This window comes from Fistularia commersonii, chromosome 18 (genome assembly GCF_037954325.1).
Source record: "Fistularia commersonii isolate RoL2024-O1a breed Wild chromosome 18, RoL_Fcom_v1.0, whole genome shotgun sequence".
Taxonomy (NCBI): Eukaryota; Metazoa; Chordata; class Actinopteri; order Syngnathiformes; family Fistulariidae; genus Fistularia; species Fistularia commersonii.
The window spans coordinates 10459753-10487749 of record NC_141301.1 but is presented as its reverse complement, the minus strand read 5'-3'; the positions used below and the strand labels follow the sequence as shown (position 1 = coordinate 10487749).

The 27997-nt window shown below is 42.3% G+C and overlaps 1 protein-coding gene across 15 annotated transcripts in view; it reads right to left on the bottom strand.

Moving 5' to 3' along the window:
- The window catches only part of fli1 (Fli-1 proto-oncogene, ETS transcription factor), a 31553-nt gene extending 11882 nt beyond the window's left edge, over positions 1–19671 (bottom strand). The window contains exons 1-7 of one of the 15 annotated variants that reach the window (XM_086164923.1): positions 19466–19670; positions 17586–17670; positions 8243–8257; positions 8046–8113; positions 7590–7744; positions 6470–6673; positions 22–90 (exon numbers count right to left, since the gene is read on the bottom strand). In XM_086164923.1, the coding sequence (XP_086021049.1) occupies positions 22–90; positions 6470–6673; positions 7590–7744; positions 8046–8113; positions 8243–8257; positions 17586–17624 (550 nt within the window). In that variant the 5' untranslated portion in view covers positions 17625–17670; positions 19466–19670. The other 14 variants (XM_086164925.1, XM_086164924.1, XM_086164917.1 and 11 more) reach the window with 14 other exon arrangements.
- Between the last annotated feature and the right edge of the window lie 8326 nt (positions 19672–27997).

The following is a 27997-nucleotide window of genomic DNA, read 5'->3' as shown; positions in this document are numbered from 1 at the left end:
TTTAATAATAAGTGCTCCTACCTTCTTTGGCGGCAAGCCGAGGGGATGGGTCTGTGTGAGATGGTGTATTGTAGGATAACGATGAGCTACCTGCAGTGAAAAAAAAAAAAAAGGATGGAGCGATGACTTGTGACAACAGATGAATGCATCTAAAACAAAATAATTTTTTTTTTTTTTCATTGCATCTTCTATAGACGCATATTCTTTAACCATCCTCCTAAAAAAGATTCCCAAAGAAGTAACTGAAGAGCATGGATCAGTACTGAACTCTGTGACACCCCCCTCCCCCCCAAAAAAAGGACTGAAGAGCAGCCAGTAGGTGGCAGTGAAAGGTTCAGTAGCATCACGGTTCCTCTCATATCTTGAATTATGTTACAGTTTTGTTTTTAAAAGAAATCAGCTCTGATGGAAAGTACTTAATAACACATAAATCTAGGCCGGATAAAAATCGAAAGCAGCACGTGTGTGCAGTCACTTAAAGAAACAAAGGGAAAACCTTAAGAGTCTGTCAGCGTTTTAACTGCAGACTGAATATTAAAGAGAGACAAGACTCTGGTTATGGCTGCCTGTTCATTTCACCTTATGGAGCAAAACTCTGTGCTGCATTCCTACACTTACACAGGCACCCTGGGCGGCACCAAAATGCTCTCTTAATTTTAGCTGCCCCAGGCATAAATCAGCGAGTGGAAAAACAGACCCAAAAATGCACAGAGAAAACATAAGAGCGGGCTACTGCATGGGGAGTGTTAAGATTTAGCACTAAAATGGCTAGGAGAAGCTGCTGAGTACAGAAGAATCATGTTCGGAACAGGGGACTCTCTACGAAGAAAAGAAAAGCTTATCATACGCTCTTCTTATGACTTGATGCAGAGTTCTTACACTACGTGCTGCTGATGGTGCGTTTGGGGGATGAAGGGGCCCATGGTGGCAGACTAGGGGTCTGTTATTTTAGGGGAGAGCAAGAGGGGGAGAGGGGTGCTACACAAATGTATGTGAAACTCCCAACACCCCACCCCTCCCAGTTCCACCTTCCTCAAGGCACCCCAAAGGCTCTGGGTCTAGTTTAGAAACCTGGGGGCCTCAGAACAGGGGAACCATTGTATGAGGCAGGGTCCCTGCACAGCAATCAAAGGCAGCTCCTCATACAAAAATAATTCCTCATGCAGATCGTAAGTGCGCCGAGGTAAGCAAGTCACCGAAGCACAATCTTTGGAATAAGGAGAAAAAACAGTTTCAGGGAAAAAGGTGAACAGGCTAACAGAAAAGCAGGGGGATAGAGGAGAGGAGGAAGCGGCTGTTAACCCTTTTCCTACTGTGTGCCACATATGTGGGCTGACCCAGACAGGCAAACAGGCAGCATTGCTGAGAAAACCTCAAACCATCCCACAGAGAAATTTAGGACTGCTGCACGGCGTAGAGCTAGAGTGAGCGAAAACAGAAGGGTGACTGAGCAGGGAGAAAAAAGAGACAGAGAAACAACGTGACCGAAAGCGTAGTGGAGGGAGTCACAGCTCTGCTGCCTATTTATTTGGATGGCCTCTTCCTCTCTTAGAAAACAAACATGTCCTGGTAATCTAACAGGACAGTGAGAGGACCGGCCAGTGTTCAGCATTTAAGATTCACCTCTGCTGTCTCTGTTCAGTGACATCTGCTCGAAGTCTGATAGATTACATAACATACACAAACAATTCTTTACTCTCATTTTACTTATTTCTGTTTCAAAAGACCCTGCCCTGGATTCAGGCACGGCCCCTAATATTGACAGAGTTCAGCATCGTGATGGATCTAGCTCTGGCCCCTGCTGTTTATGCTAAGGAGCTATACGACACCAGCACCTACAACATGTGGCAATGGCTTTGTCAACAAACACAGGTCCATTCAGTCCGTGGCATTCTTACATGGGAGCCAAATAGACTCCTACCAAAGGATTTCAGTTATCTGATCTCATGGTCCTATTGGAGGTTGATTAAGAGACCATTGTCTCCTATCAGAATCCAAGTATTTATACAGTAATGGCATTGTGGTATAACAACTCTGAGCTGGATATATGGGTCAATGCAAGAAATCAACAATGCACAAGGGAATAAGCGAGCAAGCTAATAAAAGACTTCACGGCTAAATCAATGAAAACCTAATCAGAATACACATCCAGCGAAACAATGTCCTGATGAACTTATGAATACATTAGCATATAATTTAGAAAGTTCAAGGCACTAAAGCTTTGGTGAAGAGCTTGTAACGGTCACTGTGCCTTGCGGTTCACGTCACATTTGTCGATATCCAAAAGCATATTCTACCATTTTTTTATTTCCCTATTCTAATACCATTATGGCAAAAAGTAAATAGTCTGTAGGAGAAAACAAAGCCAGAGATAGACGTGGTTCATTTATACGTCCTTTCAACTCGCACAGTCCTCTGAGTTAAAATCTTGCCATATTCATTCACTTGTCTACACTTGCCAAAAAATTAACATGCCAAAGAACAAATTTACCCTCTACTGCCACTTGATAACATCATTCATGTACAGAGGAGAATTGGGCAGATCATAACAACAAAAATGGAAAGAAAAAGCATAATCTAAGTAGTGTTCGGGGAATTGCCCCAGAATGGGAGGGGGGGGGTAAATAGTAAAAACTAAATTCAGCCAGAGTTTAGGTTGCCAAGACGGCCATGATTTGCCCACGTCCCTTCCAAAGGCACAGCGCTGCACCAAACGCAAGCAGCATAGAAAACAGCAAATCTAATCTGAAGGGGGATTTTATTCAGTTTGTATACTTTTTACCCATTTCTTTCAGGGGTTGATAAGGAGTGAGCTCCAGAGGTCTGGTAAGATAATTCCTTTCTGTTTCCAGTTTGCTAGAAATGTTGTCATTCAAAAACTATCAGTATTGGGCTGCAAACTATTAAGGAAATAGAGCTTATGTTGGTGACTCGACCCAAAATAAAATAGGGACTCCTGCTTGTGACTCAAATGCATAACCCGACCGTCAATGTCCAAAAATATCAAACTATTTATTTTCTGAACAAGTAACCATTTTTCACCCAAATGATGGTGTCTGACAATTGGAGGAAACCAGTGAAGTTGTCAGAGTTCTAAAAACTTGGTGGTTGATGGCTTAATGACTCCGTGCTTTTCAGGTGAATGACAACCGGTTCATCTTTTTTATCTGCCGACCAGAATTGGTGATTTTGTCAAGCTATCCAGGACTAAAATCTATGCCTAACCAAGTGTTTTTATAATCATCTTGGGGATTTTTTTTATTACCCCTTCCTTCCACAACTTCTGATAATAACCGAGAATCCATACTAAAGAAAGATTTAAACAAATCTTTGCTCAACAATTTCACTGATTGTAATCCCAGGTTTTTACAGAATTGTCCAATGTCAACATTATTATCTGGAAATAACTTTGCATTACAATCATTATATACATCAAAACAACCATCTTCAATTACATCTGAACAGATGTCTGTGTTTACATGAAGAGAAACAGCTTATTATCCAACTCCACTTATTCTAATGTGATATATACACTACGTTCCTGTAGCGCTCAGTGTCTGAACCTCACCAGTAAAGTGAGCGGCCGCAGACTGCGCTGTAATGGTGGCTAACACCAGACAGCTAACAGTAAAGGGCGCAGAGCCAGGCTGTTGAGCCCCCGCGCACCAGTGATAATCTGCCAATAGAAAGAACTAATGCAAGGGGAGCTCAATAAAAATGTTGTGAGGGGAGAAAGAGTGAGACCTCCTTTTTCCCTACTCAGCCTTCCAGCCCAGATGTTTATGGTCTGTATAAACTATTGAAGGCTCGAGAATGTCCCCCACTCAGCAACAGTGCAGCGCAGGAGCCCAGACATATCGCTCTCCCTCCGTCTTGACTCGTTCACTGTAAATCCATCCAGACACACAAGCAACAGCGACATCTGAGAAACAGAACCGTTGCAATTCTCCAATGGCCCTCCATCATGACCACCTCAGACAATTTCCACACACTTCAACAAAATGTTTCCTGCAGATTTCTTCTTTGCATCTCATGCCTGCTTTCTTGAACCGTCTGCCTCGCTCAACCCCTCCGCCGTCGTCTCTTTGCTATAAGGGACACCCAATCTCCATTAAATTCCCATAATCTAATGAAGATTTATTTTGGATATTTCACTTATTAGTCTCATGTCTACTTATCCTTTTTCCAAACCCTCTCTGCATCTCTGTGTGCTGGAGGATACAGTCACTCGATGTCTGAGGTTTCGCTCTGCTCCGTTTCCAGCACATGTGGTATCAAACCGACCTACATGGGTGCGATAAAGCAAACAGTCCACGGTCCCTCCCTGACAGACTAATTTGAACAAATTCTCAAATTGCACCCAAAATTGAAAGCACATTGGGGTGCGGACGACCATCATTTATAAAAATCTGGATAAGTGACCAACGACGAGGCCAAAATAATGCATTGGAAACTACCCTTGTTACTGTGAGCAGCTGGTTAGCCAGACAGATGTTAAGATTGCGCTTGCGGATGCACCCGTGTGGGTGTCTGAATGATATTTCTGCGCATGACATGGCAGGAATGTTTTGATTTGGTATGGCCGTAGGGTGGGGAAGTGTGTCCCTGCCCTGCGCCGAGTGTACAGGGCTTAATGACTCTGAGGAATGTTAATCAGTGGTTCAATAAACAGACTCAAACACACACATGATGCACACAGATGTGTATGAAATGATTGTAGTGCCCCTTTGGACAATCTATTGTTTGTAAAAGGATAAAAGCAGGAAAACGGAAAAGTCCTGAACGAAGCGGGAGGAAAAAAACGCTAGGTGACCTGTTGTCACTGATACTTCCAGTCTTCCCCCCTCACTCAATTCTGAATTCTGAGGGCTCAGTCCAGGTCCAAAAGTTGTGAGTGAAGCCAGAGGTCTTTTTTTTCTGGACAGGGTTACTCCGCGTCTATGATTGTGTTTGTTTGTGTGGCAGAAAAAGAGAAAAAAAAAGGCTTTGGTTTCCAAATCACCAGCCCTGCGGGGTTTGCATAAAGCCTCAAACCTAGTCCTCCATCTCCTCCTTCTCTGACTCTCTGAGACGTTTTGCGCTAATGCGGTTCCTCTTGCCCTGAGGGTCCCAGTGTCAATAATACACGCTGATTCTCGAAGAGCTGCTCTGAAACACGTCAGTCAGTCCAAGCACGGGATGGGAGCATTCATCTCTTTTGATTGTCAGGAATGAATCCAAAGCAATTTCAACTGGCAAGTGGAGAGGATTCCCAAGACATCTCTTCTGTCTCCAAAGCACACAAGGTCTAAATCAAAAAAAGGGGCAGCAATGGGCAGAGTCGCGGTGCAGCACGCCTAAGCCACGGCTAAGTCCTGCAGCCAGTGGCCATAATGAAAACTGCTGTGCGGACTGTGCCCAGTGGCGGTCAGACAGATCCACCCGCTGCTGCACTGCACAATGAGACTGTTATACTCATGACAAGCATCTCTCTCTGCCCAGACACCGTGTACAGAGAAAACTGTTGACACCCACAAAATACAGTTCCCATTACATCACGCAGAGGCCCATCACAATTTTTGGAAGTAATGTTAAATTTAGTTGAACCATCCTTTACTCCACCCAATGTGCTGTCATTATACTCACATAGCACAACAATAGCACACGCAGTCAACAATGTAAAGGATTCAATAAGTATCCCATCTCTGCAACAGTGGACCGTATAAATAAATATAAACAAGTATTTTAGCAATACCAGATGTTGCATTTTATATTAAGTCATTTGCATACAGCCTAGGAAAACTGCCTTTGCCTTCGTAGCTGAAACATATAAACCAGGATTACACCAAGGACTGCTTCAAAGGTAAAAGGCTCAAATTTAGTAGCCCCAACACACTCGGCTAGCGTGATTCCTGAGGCAATGCACCTGGGCTTCATCTTTCTGTGGACCATGTGGAATCAGGCACACCAAATGCGGTGGGGGGATGTAATCGATGGTCATCTCGATAAAGAGAAAGAAACCCTCCTGGTTTTCTGCTTACAAGTGGATGGCCATTATTAAGACATCACTTTTCTAATAAAGTGAATTTCATTGTTTATTCGTAATAATATGGTTAAGTTTAGTGGGGGAAAAGGTTTCCCTGAGCCTGGCATAGTACCAAACAAATTGTCATAGAAAATTAAATTGATGCACTGTATAATGTACATGGAAATCCTTATCTTGACTGAATGTTGAAAGTTTGGGAATGGGAGGAGCCGGTTGAGAATGGCAAAAATATTTGGAATGAAAGATATCATTTAAAAAAACAACTAATAATAATAAATAAAGCAGAAAAATGAAAATACAACACCGATGCAACACAGTCTTCTTCTTGGTCTGTTTTCAATTTAGAGTCTAATAAGTGCTATTATTGAATAGAGTGTTTTTTTTTTTTCTGGTCAATTAACTTATTTATCGTGGATTTCTTTTTTCGCCAGGGAACATACTTACTTTCCCTGAGGTAATTGAGATGAGAGAGGAGCACTTCAGCGTTGTACATGGTGGTGAGCCGGAGGAAATCATCCTTGCTCATCTTGCAGAGCTCTTTGCCGTCTGTGTTATGAAACATGGCTGTGTCAATCTCCAACAGGCCGTACTCCTTGATCGCCCACTCTAGCCACTGACGCACATGGTCCTGGGACCACAAGGAAGGGTCTAAGAGGAGGAAAAAAAAAAAAAGAAGTGTCGATCACAGGGCATGTTTACCACACAAAATTCTTTTGACAGTTTTGTATCAATAACAGACCTGGCTCACTTCCTTGTAAATCATTCTCGGTGACATGACGCGTATTAAATTTCAAGTAAATCATCATCAGAGTCATTTTCTTGTTGAAATAATTTCCTGTCTTTGTTCAACATTTGTTTTACCTCTTAAACCATACTGTTCAATGTGGCCAGAGACATAGTACAAACACATGCAGAGGATGTTTGATATGCTGCACAAACTAGAATCAAAACCCTAATCTTACTAACTTTTGTTAAGGACCTGCAAGCATTTTAATAGATATGTGGCCTTTTGTATCATTTCAGTACTAACACTCGGAGACCCTCCTTTTCAGCCAAAATGAAATAAATGACAAGCACTCATTATTGTGAAACTTACAGGTATCATCTCTGTCTCTTCGGCCTACATTTAACAGAATAAACATTGAAAAACTATTTCCCACATGTTTAAACATGGGAACCGCTATTGTGACTGATTAAACAGCATTATTTCACATATCTAGCGATAAACATTTGGAAACATAAGAACAATTAAATAGGTTGGGCAGACCGCCAGCATGCACTTAGTTGCACCCCGCTGGTTGATCTAAAACAATGGCACAATGCTTAACAAGCTATATCACAATGAAGCACCATTGAAAATATTATTACTTAAGTCACAGCAGTGACACAAAAGAACAGCCGACATAAGCAGCTTGTAGGTAAAGTGCATAATCACAATCTCTCCTTTGTGAAAATAGAGAATGGTATCAAAATGATCAAATATGCCAAATATGAATTCTAAACGTGGACGTAATACTGAACTTGAAATTGAAAGGAAAAAAAAAACAAATAGCAAACAACATACCAGCAGGTACAATGACTCTTCGCTCATTGGTGGTCATGTTAGGGGGAGGGGCGTTCTTCTCATCCATGTAGTTTCCATAGGTCATCTGAGATGTGTCATTACTTCCCACCAGCTTATTACATTTACCCACACTGCAGTCCACTGGAGACTCCCTGCTACACAAACACACATCCAAGTAAATCGTAAAAATATTATCAGCAGATAAATTGGTGGTTTTCCTTTTGACTCATTGACTTTGGCGTAACTTATTCAAGCCTTTTACTGGCAAAAGACAAGTACTATATATCCAAAATCAGAAGAGGTTCAGCCAGTTGATACAGTACATAACGTGTTAGAGTGATACATGACAACAGTAACGGTGGCACTGGCGGCTGAGGCGGAGGATGATAAATGCCTCATAATAACAAATAAAAGCTTATTCCTTGCAAAAAGCAACACACACAAGAGGTGATTTACCTGGATCCATTCATGTGCTCATATTCTCGCTTGACATTGACCCTCACAGGCTGGTTGATCCACTCCTGCTGTGGGGGTAAAGGGTTGATTTTGTGAGTCTGGCCGTAGTCCTGTGCACCAGATGCAGTCATGTCTGTCTTGGGGAGAGGGGCAGCAGCAGCGTATGGAGGCTCAAATAAGGACTGGTCTTCACTCACCACTGATAGCGCCTCCTGTAAGTCAAAAGGAACAAATAGGTGGTTTATCTTTCGCCACTTACTTAACAAGTTTCCAAATAGGCAACATAGCAATCCTAACCAACGTGCACTTTAAAGGATTAGATATAACTAGGTTAGCTTAGCACAAAAAAAACAAAAAAAGGGGAAAGATGGCAAGGCTTTGTTCAAAACATACCGACTGCCACTTTTAAAGTCTTATGTCGCTTTTGTACCAAAGAGGAAAAAAAAACAAAAAAAGTCGGAGATTTCGGTGAGGTTATATACTGGACGAGTATTGGATTGACTGCTTGGTTTCATCACCACATGGCAAATTCGAAAACAAATATATATCCTGCTAAGCAGTCATTTCGAAAAGACGTTGGACGGCAGATGTGGAACTTTTCTAAAGCACCACCGGCATGTCTGTTTCTCACTAAGATCTCCTGGCTGTATCTTACAATTTACAATAAGGACACGAGAATGGAGCCGCTCCACACATCCAATACGAACTACTCTTCTTGTCCCGAAGGAGATATCTTACTTCTCTCAACTAAAATGGGACTAAATTGGATTAATCGATGATTTTTTTTTTTTCCAAAAAAAGAACTTTAATTTAGAGAGAAAATGATTCCTCGTGAGACAGCTGACAAGAAGAGCAGCATCATGTTACTGTTGAAAGTTTAAATACATGTGTCGTCACATTAATTACAATTTGAATAACACCATTAAGATCCACTGGATTATAAAAAAGAAAAATAATACTGACATCTCTATGGCTGCTCTCTCTCTCAAAATTAGACACTCAAGTGGCCTGGCTAGATAAAGAATTGCGCTGCACGCACAGAAAAAAAAAAAACAGTTTGTAAAATGATCACGTCTGGGATCAACGACTTCTTCAAAAACAAAAGCAATGCCATATATACTAAAATACTTGGACTATGAACATGAGCAAATGACACTGAGGAATCTCATTTGACACTCCAACAGAAACATGTAATGTTGAATTTCACTCTCCTAAGAACTCTTGTTTACAGTAATTATGTGCAGTTATGGGTCATATCAGTCTGTCATCCTAAGTAGTTTCTGTAAACAGCCCATGTTGCTACTGTTGCTTCCTGTTGATGTTAGAATAACTTAAATCATGCCCACAGTGCAGGAAAACAGAGTTGTAAGCTCAGATGCGACCATCATAATGGTTCACTGGCGTTATCAGTCATTACATACAAGTATGCCTTAGTGCTAATGAGCCTTCGGTCCACAAATAAAACAAACAACTCTCGCGTAAATGTTCAGAGCGCTTTCAGGTTCCGATGGGGCAATACATGCTTCTCCCCTTGACACTCCTCTGACGGTCCCTGTAGTATTTGCCTTCTCTGAGACTTGGGTTCCCTTCCACAGCTGAAGACTCAACAGAAGCAGGGGGGTCAGTAGTGCACTGACCCCTCTGCTGTGGCTCAGCTGGAGCAATGTAAGTTTATTAAAGAAAACAATAGCAGAAACTCTTGGCTGGACAAGACATGATGTGGTTTCCATGTGCTCCTTGTGTAATGTGATGGAAGAAAGTACATGGATTAGTCATTTAATGGATTATACATTTTAACATGCAGATGTTCGACAATGAACAGACCATGACCAAACTGTGTCCGACTATGTCACTATCCCAGACCTGTCCCATGTATAAAACCGATAGCCCGAAAAGAAGCTAAATAACCCTTGACAAGGGCTAAATGAGCAATCAGTGCTCTGTGCTTTATTGTTGTAACTAATCAAGTTCCTGAAAAAAACAAAAAACAACAAAAAACTGCAGATATGAATAAATAAGACTATGTGTAACAGTCATTCCTCTGCCTCTACTTTGACTTGGGACTGATGCACATCTGGATCTGATAGGATCTGATGGCACAGCTTAGACTGAGACGTGTCTAATCCCTGAGGACTGAATTATTTCATTCCAAAATGCCACATATCTGCTTCAGGGGAAAATTCTACTTGATATTCATTGATCAGTATTTCCAACATGTAGCCTTTCGCATTCCTTGAAAATCCTCAAGATCTCAAATAACTTTGCTGCCATTCCATTTTGAGTCATTTCATGCAAGTAGAATTTTTTTCATTTATCCATTTTCTATGGTTTATCCATATCTTGTCCTGTAGCCAAACTTCTCATTAGCCACTGAGGAATGCGTGTGTAAACACACACGCATATAAACATGTTTTCATCTTTGTTTTGGTATGTTTTATTGTTGCAGTTATAACCCCTGCAGTATAAACAGGCCGACTGTTTGTAATTTGAACGTATTCCGCACACCATTAAAACATGTCTAGGTATACCAAAATAAAACTTGCATACTTTACTTACATACTTTAATACTGTATTAAATCATTGGAGTCTACCAACCACTGCTGCGCTACATAAGCACCGTGCTCAACATTATTTTCAAAGACTATGTCAGAATTGGTTTTACAAAATATATACTATGATGCAGTTGCTACACACTGCCTTTTGCTCATCCAGGCTCTCTTTAAACCGCAGAAACGTCGGATGACGAACAAAGCGCGGACAGTAAGATTTACAAAAGCTGAACACCAACGATAAGACATGTTCTCATGCAGTTAGATATTATTTTGTTTGACGCCATGGGCCGAACAATCTTCAAAATGCAGGAACTTGGAACACAATGCAATACGCAATCATCTGCATGTAAATGGCAGATAGAAAAGCCGAAACCTCACAAACCCAACCACCTCTCTAGAATTAGATTTTCCAGGGATTTAATCAAGATCCATCTGAACCCTCGGAGCAATACTTAATATCTAAGTCGAGCACACCAGCAAGTCTGCGGATGATAATACATAGAAAAGCCGGGGAGTGTCTCATTACAGGCCGATAAGAGCCGAGTTGACTGCGATGACTGTTACTTGTTATACTTTAAGTGACATATCAGCTTATGCAATTGAGACCATGATTGACAAGTGGTGTATGCTTATCAAGATTCCAAAAGATGTTTAAAAATAGGAATGCTGTGTTCTTTTGAATAGAGGCTGAAAGGATAATAAACCAGTGCCAATTTGCACAGTTTTTTTTGTTTTTTTTTTCTGCCATATCTGCTAGGGACACTCATATGCTGCCAGTTGGAGCTGCAGGCAGTTACGCTCTTGTTTTTTTATCTCATAATGTCCACCAATAATGTGTTTAGGAAAGAAAAAAAAAAAAAGTTGGTGGTAACTTTAAAACAGCTCAGAGGGGTGAGTCCAGAAGAAATAATCAATCCAATAAATAAATAAATGGATATAAGTGGTGGTAGGAGGGAGATCAATGCCACATATTTCTATGCGGTTAAGTGTCACGGAGAAAGATGGGGAAAAAAACAACAAAAAAATCTAACTCAGCTTTAAATGGGGGGCGGAGGGGAGGTCCACTGTACTAAGTATTGTGTGAGTGTGACACCTGCTGGGAGCCACCTCTGCTCTGTTTACACCAACCCGAGTCCATGTCCTCAAATGCGTCACGATGCGTCTGAGAGACTGACGCGACTGGATAATATGCAATTTCTCCCCATCCAGACTACACGTGTGTCTGTTTGGCGTTCACACAGGCACACACAAACACACACACACACACACACACACAGCCATCCAGCAGGAGGAGGAGGAGGAGGAGGAAGGTGGAGGCGAGGGGGGGCATTCCTGTCTTTTGTTTAAGGAGGAAGAGGAAACCTGTCAGGAAAAGATTGTGTAGAACAGGAAGCTCTCATGGTTAGAGAGCCCTTCCTCTCTTTTTTAGCGAGCACAAACGCAGCAAACAAGCCAGTCATTTACACCTAAGGATTCTATTATGATTACATGAAACTTAAAAGAAAAAAAACAACAACAAAATCAATCCTTGTTGCAAACATCCTGGCGGAGACATCCATGCCCCCCTCACCGAGCTTACAGCCATACATAATAAAATAATAACCGAGCGGTGAGTGACAGGATTTCAGTAACTATATGCAGCCTGACATATTTGTCTGGCCAGTTGGTTTACACTCTTCCAAAACTCATACCACACCCAGCGGCCGCAAACCAGCGAAATAAAATGTCATAAAAAAATAACACAGGCACACACTGAAAAGACGCATCGCTCCAGTGTCGCCGAGAAATGCAGATGCTGCATTCCTTGCAGTTTACACTTGTCCACCGGAAAATAGACAGTGAACGCATCTCGGTGAACTAATTGCAGTTCAACATCTGGCGACTGCAGTCATAAACATCTGGAATTTGAGTGTCGGGATGGCGGGGGTAGGGTGGAGGGGGTGGTGGTGGGGGGGTTGGGGAGGTTAAGGGGGGAGGGGGGTTGTGGTGGCAGTAGCCAATGTTAATATAACCAGACCGGCTCTCTTGACTACCATCGTACCGTTTCAAAATAGTTGTGTAACTATATAAGGAGCAAGCGGAGGTATCATTGTGAAGCGCTGCGGTTTTCAAACGTGTCGCAAAAAAACGTGCAGTTTTGACCCGATCGGAATTTAACAAATGACAGCTTTTTCCTCGGCGCACGGAGGGAGGGACCCTTGCACAAATGTAACGGCAGCTAAGAGATCCCTCTTGTTGTATGTTTTGCCTTCAAATATATTTAAAAAACAAGTCATTGTTCGATCAATGAGCGGGTCTTTAAGCGGCGCCGGGCGATGTGCCACACCGCTGTTGCGCAGCTCCTCTCGACATCCCATCCAACGGCACATCCAGCCGGGCGGGGGATTGCTCAATCTCCGAGACATTCAGTTTAAAACATACGAATTCGTGGATAAATCATACCTACATGAAGGCACCGTCTCGATCGTGTTGTCTAAAAAAAACCCACGAGTGGGCCACCACTCCTCGGTGACTTTTTTTTCCTTCCAGACGTGCGTAAAGTTGTCGCGCTTGGTCTCCACTCCAGTCCCCCCACCCCCCCGCCAAAAAAAAGATCCACAGCGTTTTATCCCTCGATCCTCATTGTATCCTCACGACTAGGCGACGTAATGTAAAAAAAAAAATTAAAAAATAAATTAAAAGTGATGCGTTCAAGGAAATCTGGTTTACGTGTGAATCCGATAGAAACCCCCCAAAAGCCGCGTCTGTCCCGTCAGGTTGGAGGTCCCCCCTCTTGCGTATCGACACTGAGAAGCCCTTTCAACCCATTGCTTTAAAAAAAGGAGGCGCAACTTCGAAAAAGTGGTCTCCCACAAACTCATACACCCCGTTCTCCACCCTTACCTTAATAGTTCCGTCCATTTTGCGCAATTTTCAGCGGACTCCGACAATATCCCAAACATGACACGCTCCTGAATTAATTCCAGCCCCCGGTATGCGGCGGAGAGAAAGAGACACTTTTTTTTCTTTTTTTTTTACCGGATTGAGTTTTTTCTTTCCTCTAAATTTGGGAAGTGAAGTCACCGCCGCTGAGAAGGTTGAGAAGGAAGCTGTGTGTCATTGAAAAGCCCTGCCTTAAAAAAAAAAAAAAGCAGGATACTGTCCCAGAGAGATAAGCAAGAGGGGGGGGGGGACAATTGAGTGTTATGTTTTTTTTTTTGTTTTTTTCTGCACGGAAATATTTACAGGATGGCAGACTGCGTCGTGCTCAGCCATTCCCTTTTACTCCTGTTTGGATGATTTTTGGCACATATGGTATGGATGGCTTTACTGTGCGCTGGCGTTGAATAATATCCCCGCACTTTTAACCGAGGTGCTCTGTTCAAGTCGGGAGGGGGGGGGGTGTAACTACAGAAATGCACCTCAAATTACGCCATACCGTGTTTTTTTTTTTTTTTTTTTTACGCAGCTTAAAGTTCACGCCTACGCCGCGGATTCACATGTGGCCAAACCTCCATCCGTCTGTAAATCAACTTTTTTTTTTCTCCATATCATATCCTATATAGTCCTGTCTTCTTTTATAGGTGAAACCGATACATGGAGGGATGTTGATGGACCCCCTAAATAAAGGTGGATGGGGGGCGGGCTTGAACACCTAGGGCAGGAGGACTTGTAAACCTCTGGGGAGATTTTCCCGAGTCACCATCGATTAAATAAAAATTAATAGAAAAAAATCTGAGCCATCACCTTCTCAACGAACTGTACTCTGAGTAGTATTATCCTTACCATTCGCATTATCATAATAATTATTATTATGTATTTATTCATTAATAATATTATGCGGTGGTTTTCCCCAAACCCGACGCGCCAGTCAGGAGGAAAAACAAAAAAAGGCCTAATCCCACCCCCACCCCCACATAGGTAGGCAATTTTTCTTTCCGTCCGACCAAAATGAAATTGCCCTCATCAATCCAGCCATATTCCGGGAGCAGATGTTGGACGCGCGGCGGCCAGCTCGAATGGGGTACAAAAACACACACACTCACACAGACACACATTCACACACGCAACGCAGAGATGAGAATGAAAAAGGCGGTGGAGTTCAAAATCCCCCCCCCCCCCCTTTTTTTTTTTACAAAGGACATTTCAAAATTTCATATAATATCAATTACCTAACACTGATATTTCGGACATTGCCTTGAAAAATGATGTGCAATTACACGTATAATACAATTAACCGTGTGTTAGGCTCCTCGTGGAGTTATTTGTTTGTGGCGCTGAGGACCAAGCGTAAAGCAACCAAACAGAAATTGCGCCACAACGACTGACAGCAGGGCCGACCTGTCTCCTCTCGACTTGGGGGTCTGGCAGGGCTGAGGGCCCCACCCTTGGGACCACCACATCTGGATCCTGCTAAGGGTCAAGGCTTCTCCTGCTTGAGGCCAGTTCAGGCTCATGTAATTAAGGGAGACACCTTGTTTAACTCTTCAGTGACCGGCTTGGTCAGTATTTTAAATTTAATTCTTATTAAGACCCTCACACGTTACACGCTTTGAGAAGTTCAAATAATTTACGTTTTGTGCATAATAGTGAAGTGGTACACTGAGGTGACTTAAGGGTGTCTTATGATATTAGAAACGCCCTTTTTTTTATTTAAATGCGCACACACACATACACATTATCCATAAATAAGCAGTTAATGACATCTGTATCTTTCATTTTTTACTCTATAAAGTGATGTTCTGCTGCAAACTAAAAGGGTGGGTTTTCAGAAACAATGCTGAGAGCACTTCCTGTTTTCATTAGTCAGATTTCTTATCACATAGATAGATAGATAGATAGATAGATAGATAGATAGATAGATAGATAGATAGATAGATAGATAGATAGAGAGAGAGAGAGAGAGAGAGAGAGAGAGAGAGAGAGATAACACAGTGGCACAAGCAACAATGACAACCCTCTCCAAATTCCAAATCCAACCCTGTTGTGAAGCTTATTAGGAAGTCCGGGGGTCCCGAGACCTACCAAGACCATAATGAATACAGCGGTAACAAACATTTTGGAAGGCCAATAAACAGATGCAAGTTGGTTTACACAGTGAACCACAGAACATCTGGCTTGACGCTGGAACTAGACAGCCAGACATTTCTTCCTTACACCACGAGCCAGTAGCTCCTCTGGGGGCAACAAGTCAGAGATGGGCGGTCACTGGTGCTGGGATTATGTTCAGTAACCTTCTCAATGATTAAGCCCATCCTTCTTTCTGCCATGTGAAGATCTGTTTAGGATATTTAATGCAGATTCGTATGCAGTCTTTAGCGACTCTTTTCAGCACACATGGGCCCGGATCACCAAAGTATCATGACATATATAGAGGCACAATTATTCAGCAGATTTTCCAACCCTTTATGTTAAATCCTTCCCCTTTTTGCATTGCATGAGGTGATTTTTTTTTTTTTTGTTATTTGGTTATTACAGTGTAATAAAGGATTTTTTTTTTTTTTTGTGCATTTGATCACACGACCCATCCAGAGTGAGAAAAGAAGTGTCAAGAAACGGTTTGCTGCAATGTTATTTCATGAGGGTAAATAGTGCCAGCCTATGTAAGCCTCTTATGTGTGTTGTTTATTAGAATGCTTATATTCAGATCATTCCTTCTCTTGGGCTAAAAGACAGTCCGAGTCAAAAAACTACTGAGGGCAAAAAAAAGTAGAGTTTGCAGCGCATATAAGCACGAACTGTCTGGCCCCTTGCTCCGGGCCATAATTAATTTGAGATTTATTTTTATTGGAGAGTTCCAGTCTCGCCCGGCCTTAACCAAACAAAAACCAAATGCTGGACCGTGGAGTCACTTGAATGGAGAGCATTTCTTTTTTAAATATTGTATTAAAGTCTGCCACATTCTGACCAATATCTGCCTGGATGTTTTGGTGTGTGTGTGTGTGTGTGTGAGGGGGGGGTATATATAAAAAAACCTTTAGAATCCGGGAGGAATGAAGGGCAAAAAAGAGACAAACACACCGACAAATATTAAAAACACACACACACACATAACCTCGATGCCATCTACTTTGCATTTTGCATTTCCTTTCTGGTAAACTTTTGAAATCATTTACAAAACACTTTTCCTCGTTAGACGGTAGAACCGTTCACAAAATAAAAAAAAAATCATCAATATGATTATCCTTATTCTCCTTCTTCAAAACAAACCACAAACCGGGAATTGTTTTTAAGTTTTTAAGCTCTGAAACGACGCGTTACCGCCGTGGCACAAACGCAGCGGGGTGAATGAAAAGACCCCTTATTCAGAAAAGGGGAAAATAGGTCTTCAAAACAGTTAATAAAGTCGCTTTCTGAAAGAAAAAAAACTTTGATTCCAAAGATATAAGCTTCCCCTTGCACAATGGCTCATTTTTTAAATATTCCAGAGTGCCGACGCTTATTATGATGGATGGGAGTCCTCCTGAGCGTGTGGAAAGTGCGCGGTTAAACGTCAACGCATCGTTGCGTCAGCGTAAATAAGCAGCTTGTGTATGTGTATGTGTGTGTGAGTGTGTGTGTTAATATGGAATCGAAGGGTTCGTTTTATTTGAACAACCACGCCACGCATTCTGCGCCACGTGTGACGCGACGCACTTATGAAAAATGTGAAAGCCAGATGTGAGAGCTGTCCGCTTTATTTGCAGAGAGAGAAAGGGAGAGCGAGAGAGAGAGAGAGAGAGATGACAATGAAACATTCCAGTAGCATCTTATTAATGTGAAGTGTAACTATAAACTAACAGTAAAACATTTAAAATGAAGCTATTTGATTGGCCCTGAATCCAAACCCTGGTCCAGTTTTCTTTTTAATGCACTGCGCATGCGTTATTTCTCCTTTCCCCCCCAGAAATCATAACATTCAGATTTTAAAAATAGAAAATGGAATCAAAGAGAATTAAAACAAAAAGGAGAAAAAGACCTCTAGCTGTTTTCCCAACATTACCTGCTCGAAGAGGCGATGTTGTCTTACCTTGACGTAAGACGACGTGTCGGGGACGGTTTGATACATGGCTACTTGACGGACAGGCCCAAGGGTGCGCAGTGTCCAATGGGGCCTGACAGACAGAGAGGAGGTGTGTTTGGATGAAAAGCAGCACCTGAACGCAACTTTATTGAATTCTGAATATCATTTTGATGTGTTTTTTCTTTTCCAAACAGTCGGATTCACGCGTCACGCCCACCCCGACCCCCTCCAGACAACACCCCCACCACCACCACCCTCCGGCTGCAGACGTACCCGGGATGCCGTGCTTTTTTTTTTTTTTTTTTTCCGAGAACCGCAAGGGCCACTCTGCGTGGGTTTGGCCCCTACCGCTCTCACCACAATACAGGGAGAGTCAAATTTGCTTAATGGGGCCACTTCATGTTTGAGTGCAAACAAACATACTAAAAAAAAAAAAACGCCAGTCACAGCTGCAGTTAGACGTGGATATTAATGAGTGAACATGTTATTACACAACATCTTATAGCTGAAAATGACACTGAGTGTGGGGTGGGTGGGGGGGCGTGAAAGAATTCTTCCGTGTCGCCAAATAAGGGGGCGGGGCAACAACAAGAGGAAGAGGTCCGGGGCCCCCATCCCAACCCCCATCACGTTTTCCCCCTAAAGCTTATACCACATATTGAAACACTTTTCGCTTTAATAAGTGCAGCTTACAAAGTCTGGGGTGAAAGGGCACTTAGAGGACGGTGTTTAGCCCTCCCCTCCTTTTTTTGCAATTATTAGGGAGGCAGCTGTACACGCCACAAATAGATATTAGGAGACAAAGTCTATGTTTACGACCCCCCTCCCTTCAATCACCCCCACCTTGTTTCTGATATCACGTCTCGTTATTAAAGCGCATCCATAACGGGACGTCATTCGTCCTGCGCTCACCTGTCAGCATTTTATAATTAATGAAGTCATCAATTAATTTTAAGTTACCATGATCAGGTTTCAGGATGGATCCATAGGGGTGCACGAGTGAAATCAATAATAATATTAATATGAAAAGTGCATGATATATATATATATATATTTTATTTTGCGATTTTTTTTTGTTTTTTTGCTGAAGCGTCGCCGGGATCTGGATTCCTACCTAAACTTCCCCATTGCATGATAAATTAGGCAAGGAAGGGATGAGGGTGGATGTGAGGGGGGGTTATGAACGTGGCACGGTTTAAATACTTGTAGGGGGACCACTGCTTGCCTTTTTTTTATCCCGGGCTCCTGCAGGCAAACGCAGGGCTCGCCTCATAAAGTTCCCCAAATGCATCCAATTTCTAAGCGGTACAAAAAAAAAGCATAGGATGCCGCATCTGCAGCCAATTAGGCGGGAGGGCTGGTGAATAACGGCGTGAACCTTCCTCCGAGACAGCCCCGTGGGCCGGGACCCCTCTAGTGTTACATTTTAAGCATCCTACCTCGCTGTTATCCATCATAAACCAGAGCCAACTGATTTCAGCCCGCTCCATATTGCCTTTCACTTCCAAACTCGCTGCCGCGAAATAAAACCGACGAAGAAAAAAAAAAAAGTTTTCCGGAGGGGAGTGGGTTAGTTTTGCAAAAGCGATCGGATCTTGAGTGATGTAAAAGTGACCTTTTTTGAGAAAAAAAAGACAATAAACATAAGATTGATGCGATAAGTGGACAAAACATGATAGAAAGCTACTGTTGGATTTGATTGACAATCCCGAAAAGAGCGCGCAAGGAGTCCGTTAGGCGACGCGATGTCTGCTAATCCTGCCACAGTAACAAGCGGGAATTTATTATTATGATAATTATATTTAATATACGATCGTTCCGAGTCCAAGAGCGCAAACACATCCAAAAAAAGGAAAAAAAAAACACCCGTCGTCTCATCCACTCACCTGTCGTTACCGTGCGTCTCGCTTCAGCCTATAATCGCGCCTCCTTCAATTCGAGATTAATAAATCCGGTTCGCCGCAAAGCCGTTTTTATTTGTTTATTTATTTTTTGGCGAAGAAAAGGAAAAAAAAAAGAAAAAAAAGGGGGGAAAAAAAAGGATAAGAACGGTGAGTTATTTCGAAAATGGGGTCGGGGGGAAATAAGAGCGCTGTGTGTATGAATGGAAGTGCGCCTGAGACGGGAGAGCCGTGGCCAATGAGCAGCGAGAGAAAAACCTCCCCTCGCCTGCCGTGTGAGGCCACTGGAGCGTGAAATAAAGGCAAAGCAGACAGAAAAAGGATTCTGCCTTAAACAAAAATCTCCAATAACTATCATTATTGTTATTATTGTTATTATTATTAAAGCGTTTTCCACCCCGCGTTTACCAAAACCAAAAAGCTGCTTGGATTCTTTATCCTTAGAGTTTGTTTGTGATGAAACTGTAATAAAGACATTAACCCCCTCTGTAAGAGTGATGCTGGTGGATGACCCCCCCCCCCCCCAAACAAACAAACAAACAAACCCCAAACTTTATTTTTATTCTCTACCTATTCCTTCAAATAGATTTTCTTTGGATTGAACGAAAAATTACTTCCACTTCGTTCTCCATGTAATTTGACCCAATGTAGAGGCCATATTATTAATGCTGATTAATTTTTGTCCACATAAATGAATTTGATATATATATTTAACAAAACCTGAACATCATCCATTCACATATTCATATAATCCCATAGCCTGGTGTCTGTGGATGGAAGTGTTCCTCCGCAGATGACCCCCCACGCACTCCACTAACTTCATTTCCTCTGCATTGCCCTGCGTGTTCGTCCAAGAGTCCGGCGCAAAAGGATGTGGGGCAATTCATGGCGAGGAGAGTCGCCCAAGCGTGCCGTTTTATTGCCCCATCAAGGTCGCTGTTTCACTCAGAGCAACCAAAGGGAACAAGAGTTAACCGTGAGACCTCTGCGTTGGGTGGCATGTGTGAATCTGTTTATAGTTCAGAGAATTCAATACAATTGAAATAAAAAAAAAAAATTGGGGGGAAAGTTGTTATACAGTTGTAATAGAATGTGTTTCTATGTCTGTCAAAAGTCAGATGCGCTGAAGTTAAATAACGATTTTCCTTGTTTTTCATTGGAAGAAAAAAAATGAACAGAAAAAAAAGGAAAGAGAGATCATTTTAAATGCAAAGGTCATCTGGTAAAAGCGTTGCCTTTCATCGCAGAGTTGTCCTGCTGTTTGTCGCACGGTTTCCTAACACGCTGATTAAGAACAACAGAATTTATAATTGTGTTCCCAGCACAGAACAATGGACGGAAATCCCGGCATCCGTTTCAGTGAAAAATGGCATTCATAAGACTGCTGTGTCTCTTTCCTCAGGATGCAGTGCGAGAGCTTTTCTAACGTGTTCGAACAGCAACTACTGGACCCTCTCAGAGTCACAGCATTTAAAGATTGTGCGACAATTATGTAATTCGACAGAGCTAGCGCTCATATACGAGCGGTACAATTTAATCGCAACGCCGAGATGGACCGCCTTAGCGCGGGGTCGATCGTTTGATGACATTGTTTTTGTGCGAACAATTCAACCTGTAAAAAGGTCACGGGAGGTTGTTGAGAGAACCTGCTGTGTTTTAAACATCCCTTTCCTTCTGTCTTCTCAGGAGGGGGGGGGACCAGTATACGAGCCAGCTCAGCAGATATGGTCCTCTTGATAGGTCTCTCGCTTTGTGCAGTGCCATCGGAAGGGTGACACTCGAACACCATTTTTGACATTTACTGCATACAGATTCTGGCTTTATGTGCTAATCAAGCGAATTAATCAACATCTGCTACGAGCCTAACAATCTGGCCATACAAATATTCCCATATTCGCTCCACTAACAGCCTTCCTTCTTGGTGTGTTAGCATTTCAGAGCTCCCTCTCCTGGGATTCCACCGAAAACAGATGATTTGGGCAACCTAGAGACATCTGTGATTCCATCGCTTTGAGTAAATCGCGCTTCTTACTCTGAACTTTAATGAATTATTTATTTAGTTTAAGGGGCTACGGAGAGATGATCTGGAGATGGAGATCGGCCCCGTTCCAGCCCCTTCACGCTCCTCAGGGAGAGAGAAAATGGCAGTGTGGCACCAGGGTAGGGAGGGCAAAGAATTGAATCTTTTCCGTGCGAGCTTCCAGGCAGCGCGAGAATGACGTGCAAGCACAGAGGTGTTGCACAAAAAAAAAAAAAAAAAGTGGATCCTCTCTCGACATTTGCATCAGACGGATTTAGGGTTAATCACGGCGTTTTCAGGAGGAAGGGGGGGCTTGACCACTGACTGGAAATGGTTTTAGGGAACTTTACATATCGAGGGGAGGGAATATTGTTCGAAACAAAAGTTGTCAAACCCCGCTCTCCGTCCCTCCTTCGAATACAGCTCTCACAGGGCGCAGACAGCGGCCCGCTCGTGCGTGCAGTAATAATTAGCACGGGGAAGTATTAAATTAAAGCAAGGCGGACCCTTTTATGAGCCTGGCATTTATGAAGGTAATAGCATCCCTATAAATTAACGACCTCCCAGTACCCCTTGATGTGTTGCCACTCATCAGGTCCAGGGCAAAGTGCCGATGTGTCCACGACGTGACCTCTTCTGTTCAGTCGTGATATTCTCCCCCGGGAGAGGAGTGAGAGGAAAGCTTTAGAAGCAGCACTTTTGCAGAAGGACATGTGGTGTTGAGACAATATTCATAATGACATTACATATTATACAGTATGTGTTGGTACGACTCCAAATAACAGTGTGCGTGTGTCCATATAAACGTGTTTACGTTTGCGTGCTTAGCATTACTGATTAACACATGTGTGGATTTCCCAGACCACTGTAAGTTCAGCTGTTGCCATGGACACTTCCCTCTTTTCTGGTCTGGTCTACACACTTGAAGCCAAGGTGTTCATTTTGCATTTAAAATCAATCTCGGTTTCCAGAGGAAAATCATCCCTGTGTGAACGGCATCAACGGGGGCTGAAATGAACCCCCTGAAAATGACTGATCCTGTGGAAAAACAACAGGGCAAGGCAGCTCAGGAGGAAAGCTGTGCCATTTAGGAGGCTAAATCATTCCCCGAATTATAAATCCACTGACCGCTCATCATTCAGCAACATTTTAAAAAGCCCTTAAAGAAAAACACTGGGTGAAATGAATATGCTGTCACCTCTCATTTGGGTCTGGCCTGCCGGCTCAATAAGAAAAGTGTTGTTCCCTGGAAGGCTACGGGCTGAGCTCTCAGGTTTTCGGTTTACCCCTGTCCCGCATTCTCAAAGCTTTTACTTTGAGGCCAGAGTCTCTCCTTCCTCCCCCACGTCCCCCCAGACGTGTCTGACAGGCTGAACTCGAAGTGGGCTGCTCACCAGACTACAAAAATCATTCATCTGTGCCTTCAGACGGTCAAATCTGGATCTAATAAAGGGAGCTTGCCTATTGATCCCCTTCAGAATGAGAGGTAGTACCATATTTGGACACTAGAGGGCTCCCCGGTTCAAGCTAATGGTAACTCATTCATTTGGTGTTTTCTAGCCACAATATCTTACATTGAGGACTGCATTGGGGTTTTAAAAAAAGAGATTTAATTATAAAATGTGTAATATATTAAGAAAACTTGTTTTTTTTGAATGAAGTTTTGAATATGTGATTTGGGGAGTGGCATTTGCGCAAAATCTTCTTAACAATCCTTAAGTGGACGCTAAAAACCGAGGCTTTATCGGTCAATAGATCATTTCCAAAGGCAGCAGAAACAAGTGACAATATGAAATATAAAACAGAAGCAAACTCTATAATTTTTCTGAGACCCTGCCAGTCAATTGTGAGATGGACATTGTTTTCATTATAACAGTGGAATGAAGAAAAACAGCAGGCGAACAGGCCCAGAAAAGCATCTAAGAATAAAAAGCTGAGAGGGATTGTGAGTCACTTTTACAGTTATGTTTATGTGTGGGTAAGGGCACTACCCCAAACACCTCAGCAAACCACAGCATTCCACGCTGGGTCTTAAAGGGATAGAGAAACGCCGTCATCACGGGTATTTGGAGAGCAGAGTGTTAACACATGGTGCAATGGCTGGTGAGACACTTACAAGGTGGTCGCGGCCATTCCGGCTCTTTGACTTATTTCTGACATGTATCTGCACAAACTCACATGTCAGACATGTTAAAAATTTTGTGCATATACGTTAGCTAAGTCTAAATATTTTGTTTATAACTCGGTTAAATGACATAACAAACAATTTTTCCCAGGACATATCAGACATTTGATTTTGATTTGACACATGCTGAAACTAAATGGACCGCTCTGCAGGGGCCCTTCAGCAATCCAGCGATAGAGGACAGTGTTGAGCTGCAAAACCCGTTGTGAGAACTTCAAAGTGCTTTGGCATGCTTTTGTTTAAAAATGATATTTTCTTAGGAAAGAAAATGCCGCTGACTTAAAAAATCATTATTGTTGCAATTTGTCTTCATTCTCCAACCACAACATTTCCTTTGTTGAAATAAAATTATTTCTAAGCCAGTCTGTTGCAGTTGATAGCGATGCTGGGCATAAAACCTAGGGAAAAGAAAAAAAAAACTAAACACAAGTCTTCCTACCTGAGAAGTGTTGCGGCTGGTTCTTTTTGTCACTTCCACCTGAAATCATATCAATTGGAATTCTAAGTGTTGGTTGAGTTTTGGTGAAAATCCCATTCCGTCATACACATTTACCATATTATTTATACACATATTTTGAGCGTGTGGGTCTGAAAGGGTTCATATCCATCCCCCGTGGCATTCATAAATATCTACCAATGACAAGCTGCCTGCACTAAATACAGTAAATGGGATAAAGAATTTAAACAAATCTGCTTTTTCATACTATTTAGGAAGGACACAGCGATGGGACTGTGTGTCAATCGGGGTTTTAAAGAGGAGGTGGGGGAAGGAGGATCATTATTTGAAGAATACAGGGATTCTGGAGAAAGGAATTCAGAGAGGGAAAAGGGGGGATCTAGAGAAGGAAATGAAATAGAAGATTGGGGACCAAAAGAGAAACAGCCTGTTTCCTCAAAATCCGAGGCCCTAACATCCTTGGGCCATCAACCATGCTCTAAAAATAGCCTCCCCCATTTTTTTTTTGCACAGTAAGAGGTGGGAGTGGGAGTACGGTTGAGTGAGGTGTGGTTGAGAAGAGACGGCTGGTGGCTGGGAATCAGAGTATCCAGAATAGGGGTGAAAAGTTGGAGGGAGACAAAAGCTTTGCCATCCTGCAAGACAGGGGTGATGAAAAATTGGTAGTGATTACATGACTGTGTGTGTTTGTGTGCGGTAGTATGAGAGAAAGCACATATAAAACGTACACATTTCTCCTTTCAAAGTCATTTTGCAAATAAGGTGTAGGCAAAGAAAGAATTTCAGGCTCTTCTCTAACTCTCATCCTCAGCTTTGGATCACATGAGGGATCAGGGACGGGCACAGGAAAGACAGGCGTGCAACCAGTCTGTCGACAACCATGGAAAAATACATCAGAGTCAAAGCAAAATGTGGAAAATAGGAAGTTAGTCACGACAGCACGTTGAAACTGAACCGATTAACACCTTAACCCATGATGCATTTTTACTCTCCGCATTGACAGCTTTATGAGCGCGACCCTTTGGATTCACTTATGATACACCTGTTGATAGCACGGAGTATGATATTTTTACTTATGTATCAATGAATTCAACAATATGTGGATGGCGTTGACGCAGACAGTAATTCGCCGGTGATTCAAGTGATTCAAGTGAATACTTTTGGTAATTCGATTACAAATGACGAGCGCTTTTCCAATAGCTGAGGGGACCGAAAATCATTTTAACAACGGGGGAAATATTTCCACGATTGAATAAAAGAGGCATCTTCGAAATGTGAACAATTCAATCAACCGTGATTATCTCCGCTGATAAGATCTCACTTTGAAATTGGACTTGTGTGACCACAGGAGAATAACCCCAAATCTCTTAATCCAGTTGTTTCATTTAGTTCTCCCAAGTTTTTGTCTACATGGAAATGCATTGTTTGTCATCTGCCACGGGTAAAGAAAGAACGCCCTAAAAACGCTCTGAAATGTATCGCAATGTGATGTAATGTAATGGATGCATTTCATCCTGGGGAGGAGGAAGGGTGGGGGCATCGGTAGAACAAAACATAGAGCACATCAATGGGAAAAGACATGTCACAGACTCCATTGAAAACCAGCCCTTGACAAGTTGCTGCTTCCCCCCTCTCATCGCCTTGATAAGCCCCCTTTGCGTCCTCGGCAGTCTGAACCACCTCCTTCTGGATGATCAGAGCGAGGCCGCCTGGTCTAGTCGTGGCACTGGTGTTGTTATCAGTGTTAACACCACTGGCACAAAGTGGAGCTAGCCATTCCAGTTTTTTTGCAATCCTCACAGTTGAAGTGGATTCTTCCAGATGTTTGGCGGGTGGGTGGATAGGGGGGTCTGTGAGAAGAAGCCATATGCTTGGGATTAATAAAGAGAAGAGAAATCGGAGGAAAAGGTGGGCACATTCTAAGAGGAAATGGCTGGTTCAGTGCCTGATACTCAGAGAATAGAATGCATAAAACTGCATCATAAATGAAATGTTTGCCCGTGCTGTCTTGTTTGTACAGTAGAACCTCGGCTTATGAACGCTGCAATCACGAACAAATCAGCCTGAATGAGTTTTTCGATCAAATTTTGAATCGGCCTGCGAACGAGACTTGGTGCACGAACACGCAAACAAACTCGTGGGCTTTCTGCATTGTGTTCTGCGTGGTACTGCGCTTTGTTTACATTGTTCATTGTTGTGTTCTCCCTTTCAATTGTTTTTTTAAAGTATGTTAGCCCTTATTATGGCTCCCAAAACTGTTAAAAGTGCTATTGATAATGGCGTTAAGGAGAATTTAAGAATTACAGTTGATCTGAAAAAGTAATAATAGCTAAATGTGAGAGTAATAGATAATGCCAGACAGAAAGACAAGGCTAAATCAAGCATCTGTACAATCCTGAGGAACAGAGATGTGCTACAGATGGTTGATGTGGCTAAAGGTTACTAAAGGTATTAAGTTTGAGAAGAAGTAGAAAAGTTATTGTTAGTTTGGATTAATAGAAGACAGAGAGATAGCGTTCGCAAGGTTCTCAAATGTTAGGAGGCTACTTTTGCAAGCTGATTTTGTGAAGGAAAGTCCAAGCGCTGGCAAGACGAGAAAGCAGAGGAAGAGCACCAGAAAGACAGTGATAATTAAGGTTATCTTCAATTCCTTTCTATAAATTTTGCCAAAAATATCGCGTAAAAAAGTTTCAGAAGAGTATGTGTATTTTGGGCCTGGACAGCGAGCAATGGGATATACATTGATTTCTATGGGAAAAATGGATTTGGTTCGCCAACATTTTGGTTCACAAAGGGAGTCAAAGATCCTGTTTTTTATATTTTCATATATTTTCTCACTCAATCTCCCCCCCAACCCTTCAGTTTGCCTCTCAGGGCGGCCCTGCCTACCTCTTCCCTCACACTTCCCTAATGGGTGTGTGTTTCAAACCAGCATTCAGAAAGGGTCTTCTGCTAATTATACGACAGCCATCTCATTCTGGGACAATAATGAAGAGAATTACTGCAGACACCACTGGAGTAGTGGTTGTGTGCATGTGTGTGTGTGTAGTAAAGTGTGTGTGTGTGTGGGAGGGGGTCAAATCAGGCTGGCCACTGGGTGGGGTATTAATGTGTATGTGTGTATAATTTGGAGTATTCCAGCATCAGGCCAACAGTTTATCAACACGGGGCATTTGGACTTAGCATCTTGTTCTCTCCCTCCCTTCCAAGCCTTTTTTCCCCGTTTCATCTTTTTACATAGTCATATTTTGTTACTAAAGATCAGGGTTAAGTTGTAATTTTGACAGACAAAATTATATTTACAATTATCAATGCCCATTTCTTTGCAAGAAATGCAACTGATTTCAGTTTTTTTGTTTTTTTTTCAAGATAGGCGATTCAGTTTTACTGCACAGTGAATATTGACACTTCTTTTTTTTTAGGTGAAGTACTATAAGTGTACAAAAGTGGGAGTGAACCAAAATTCATGAACCTCACAGCTCAAGTACACAATATCAAACAGGGATGCTATACAATGTCATGGATTTATAATTAAGCAAAAGGTGCTTTTGCTAGAGGCAACTCACTTTTTACACACTCTTCTGCAAATTTGGTTGTTTAAATTCAGATAACCTTACATCTCCTAAAATTGGAGATCTTGCTCCTCCTGCTGAACAAGGCAACAAATCCAAAAATGCTTGTGTTCCGGTAAAGGAAATATTGCAATTTTATGTAAACTTTACTTGCACCCTCTGAATGGACACACAGCAGTGCATTAAAAAATGTCAAATTTTGAGCGATATATCAAACAACTGACAAGCTTTTTGAAATCAAACTGTTTTCATTTTGATTTTCTAGAAAAGGGGTTCTTTGAAG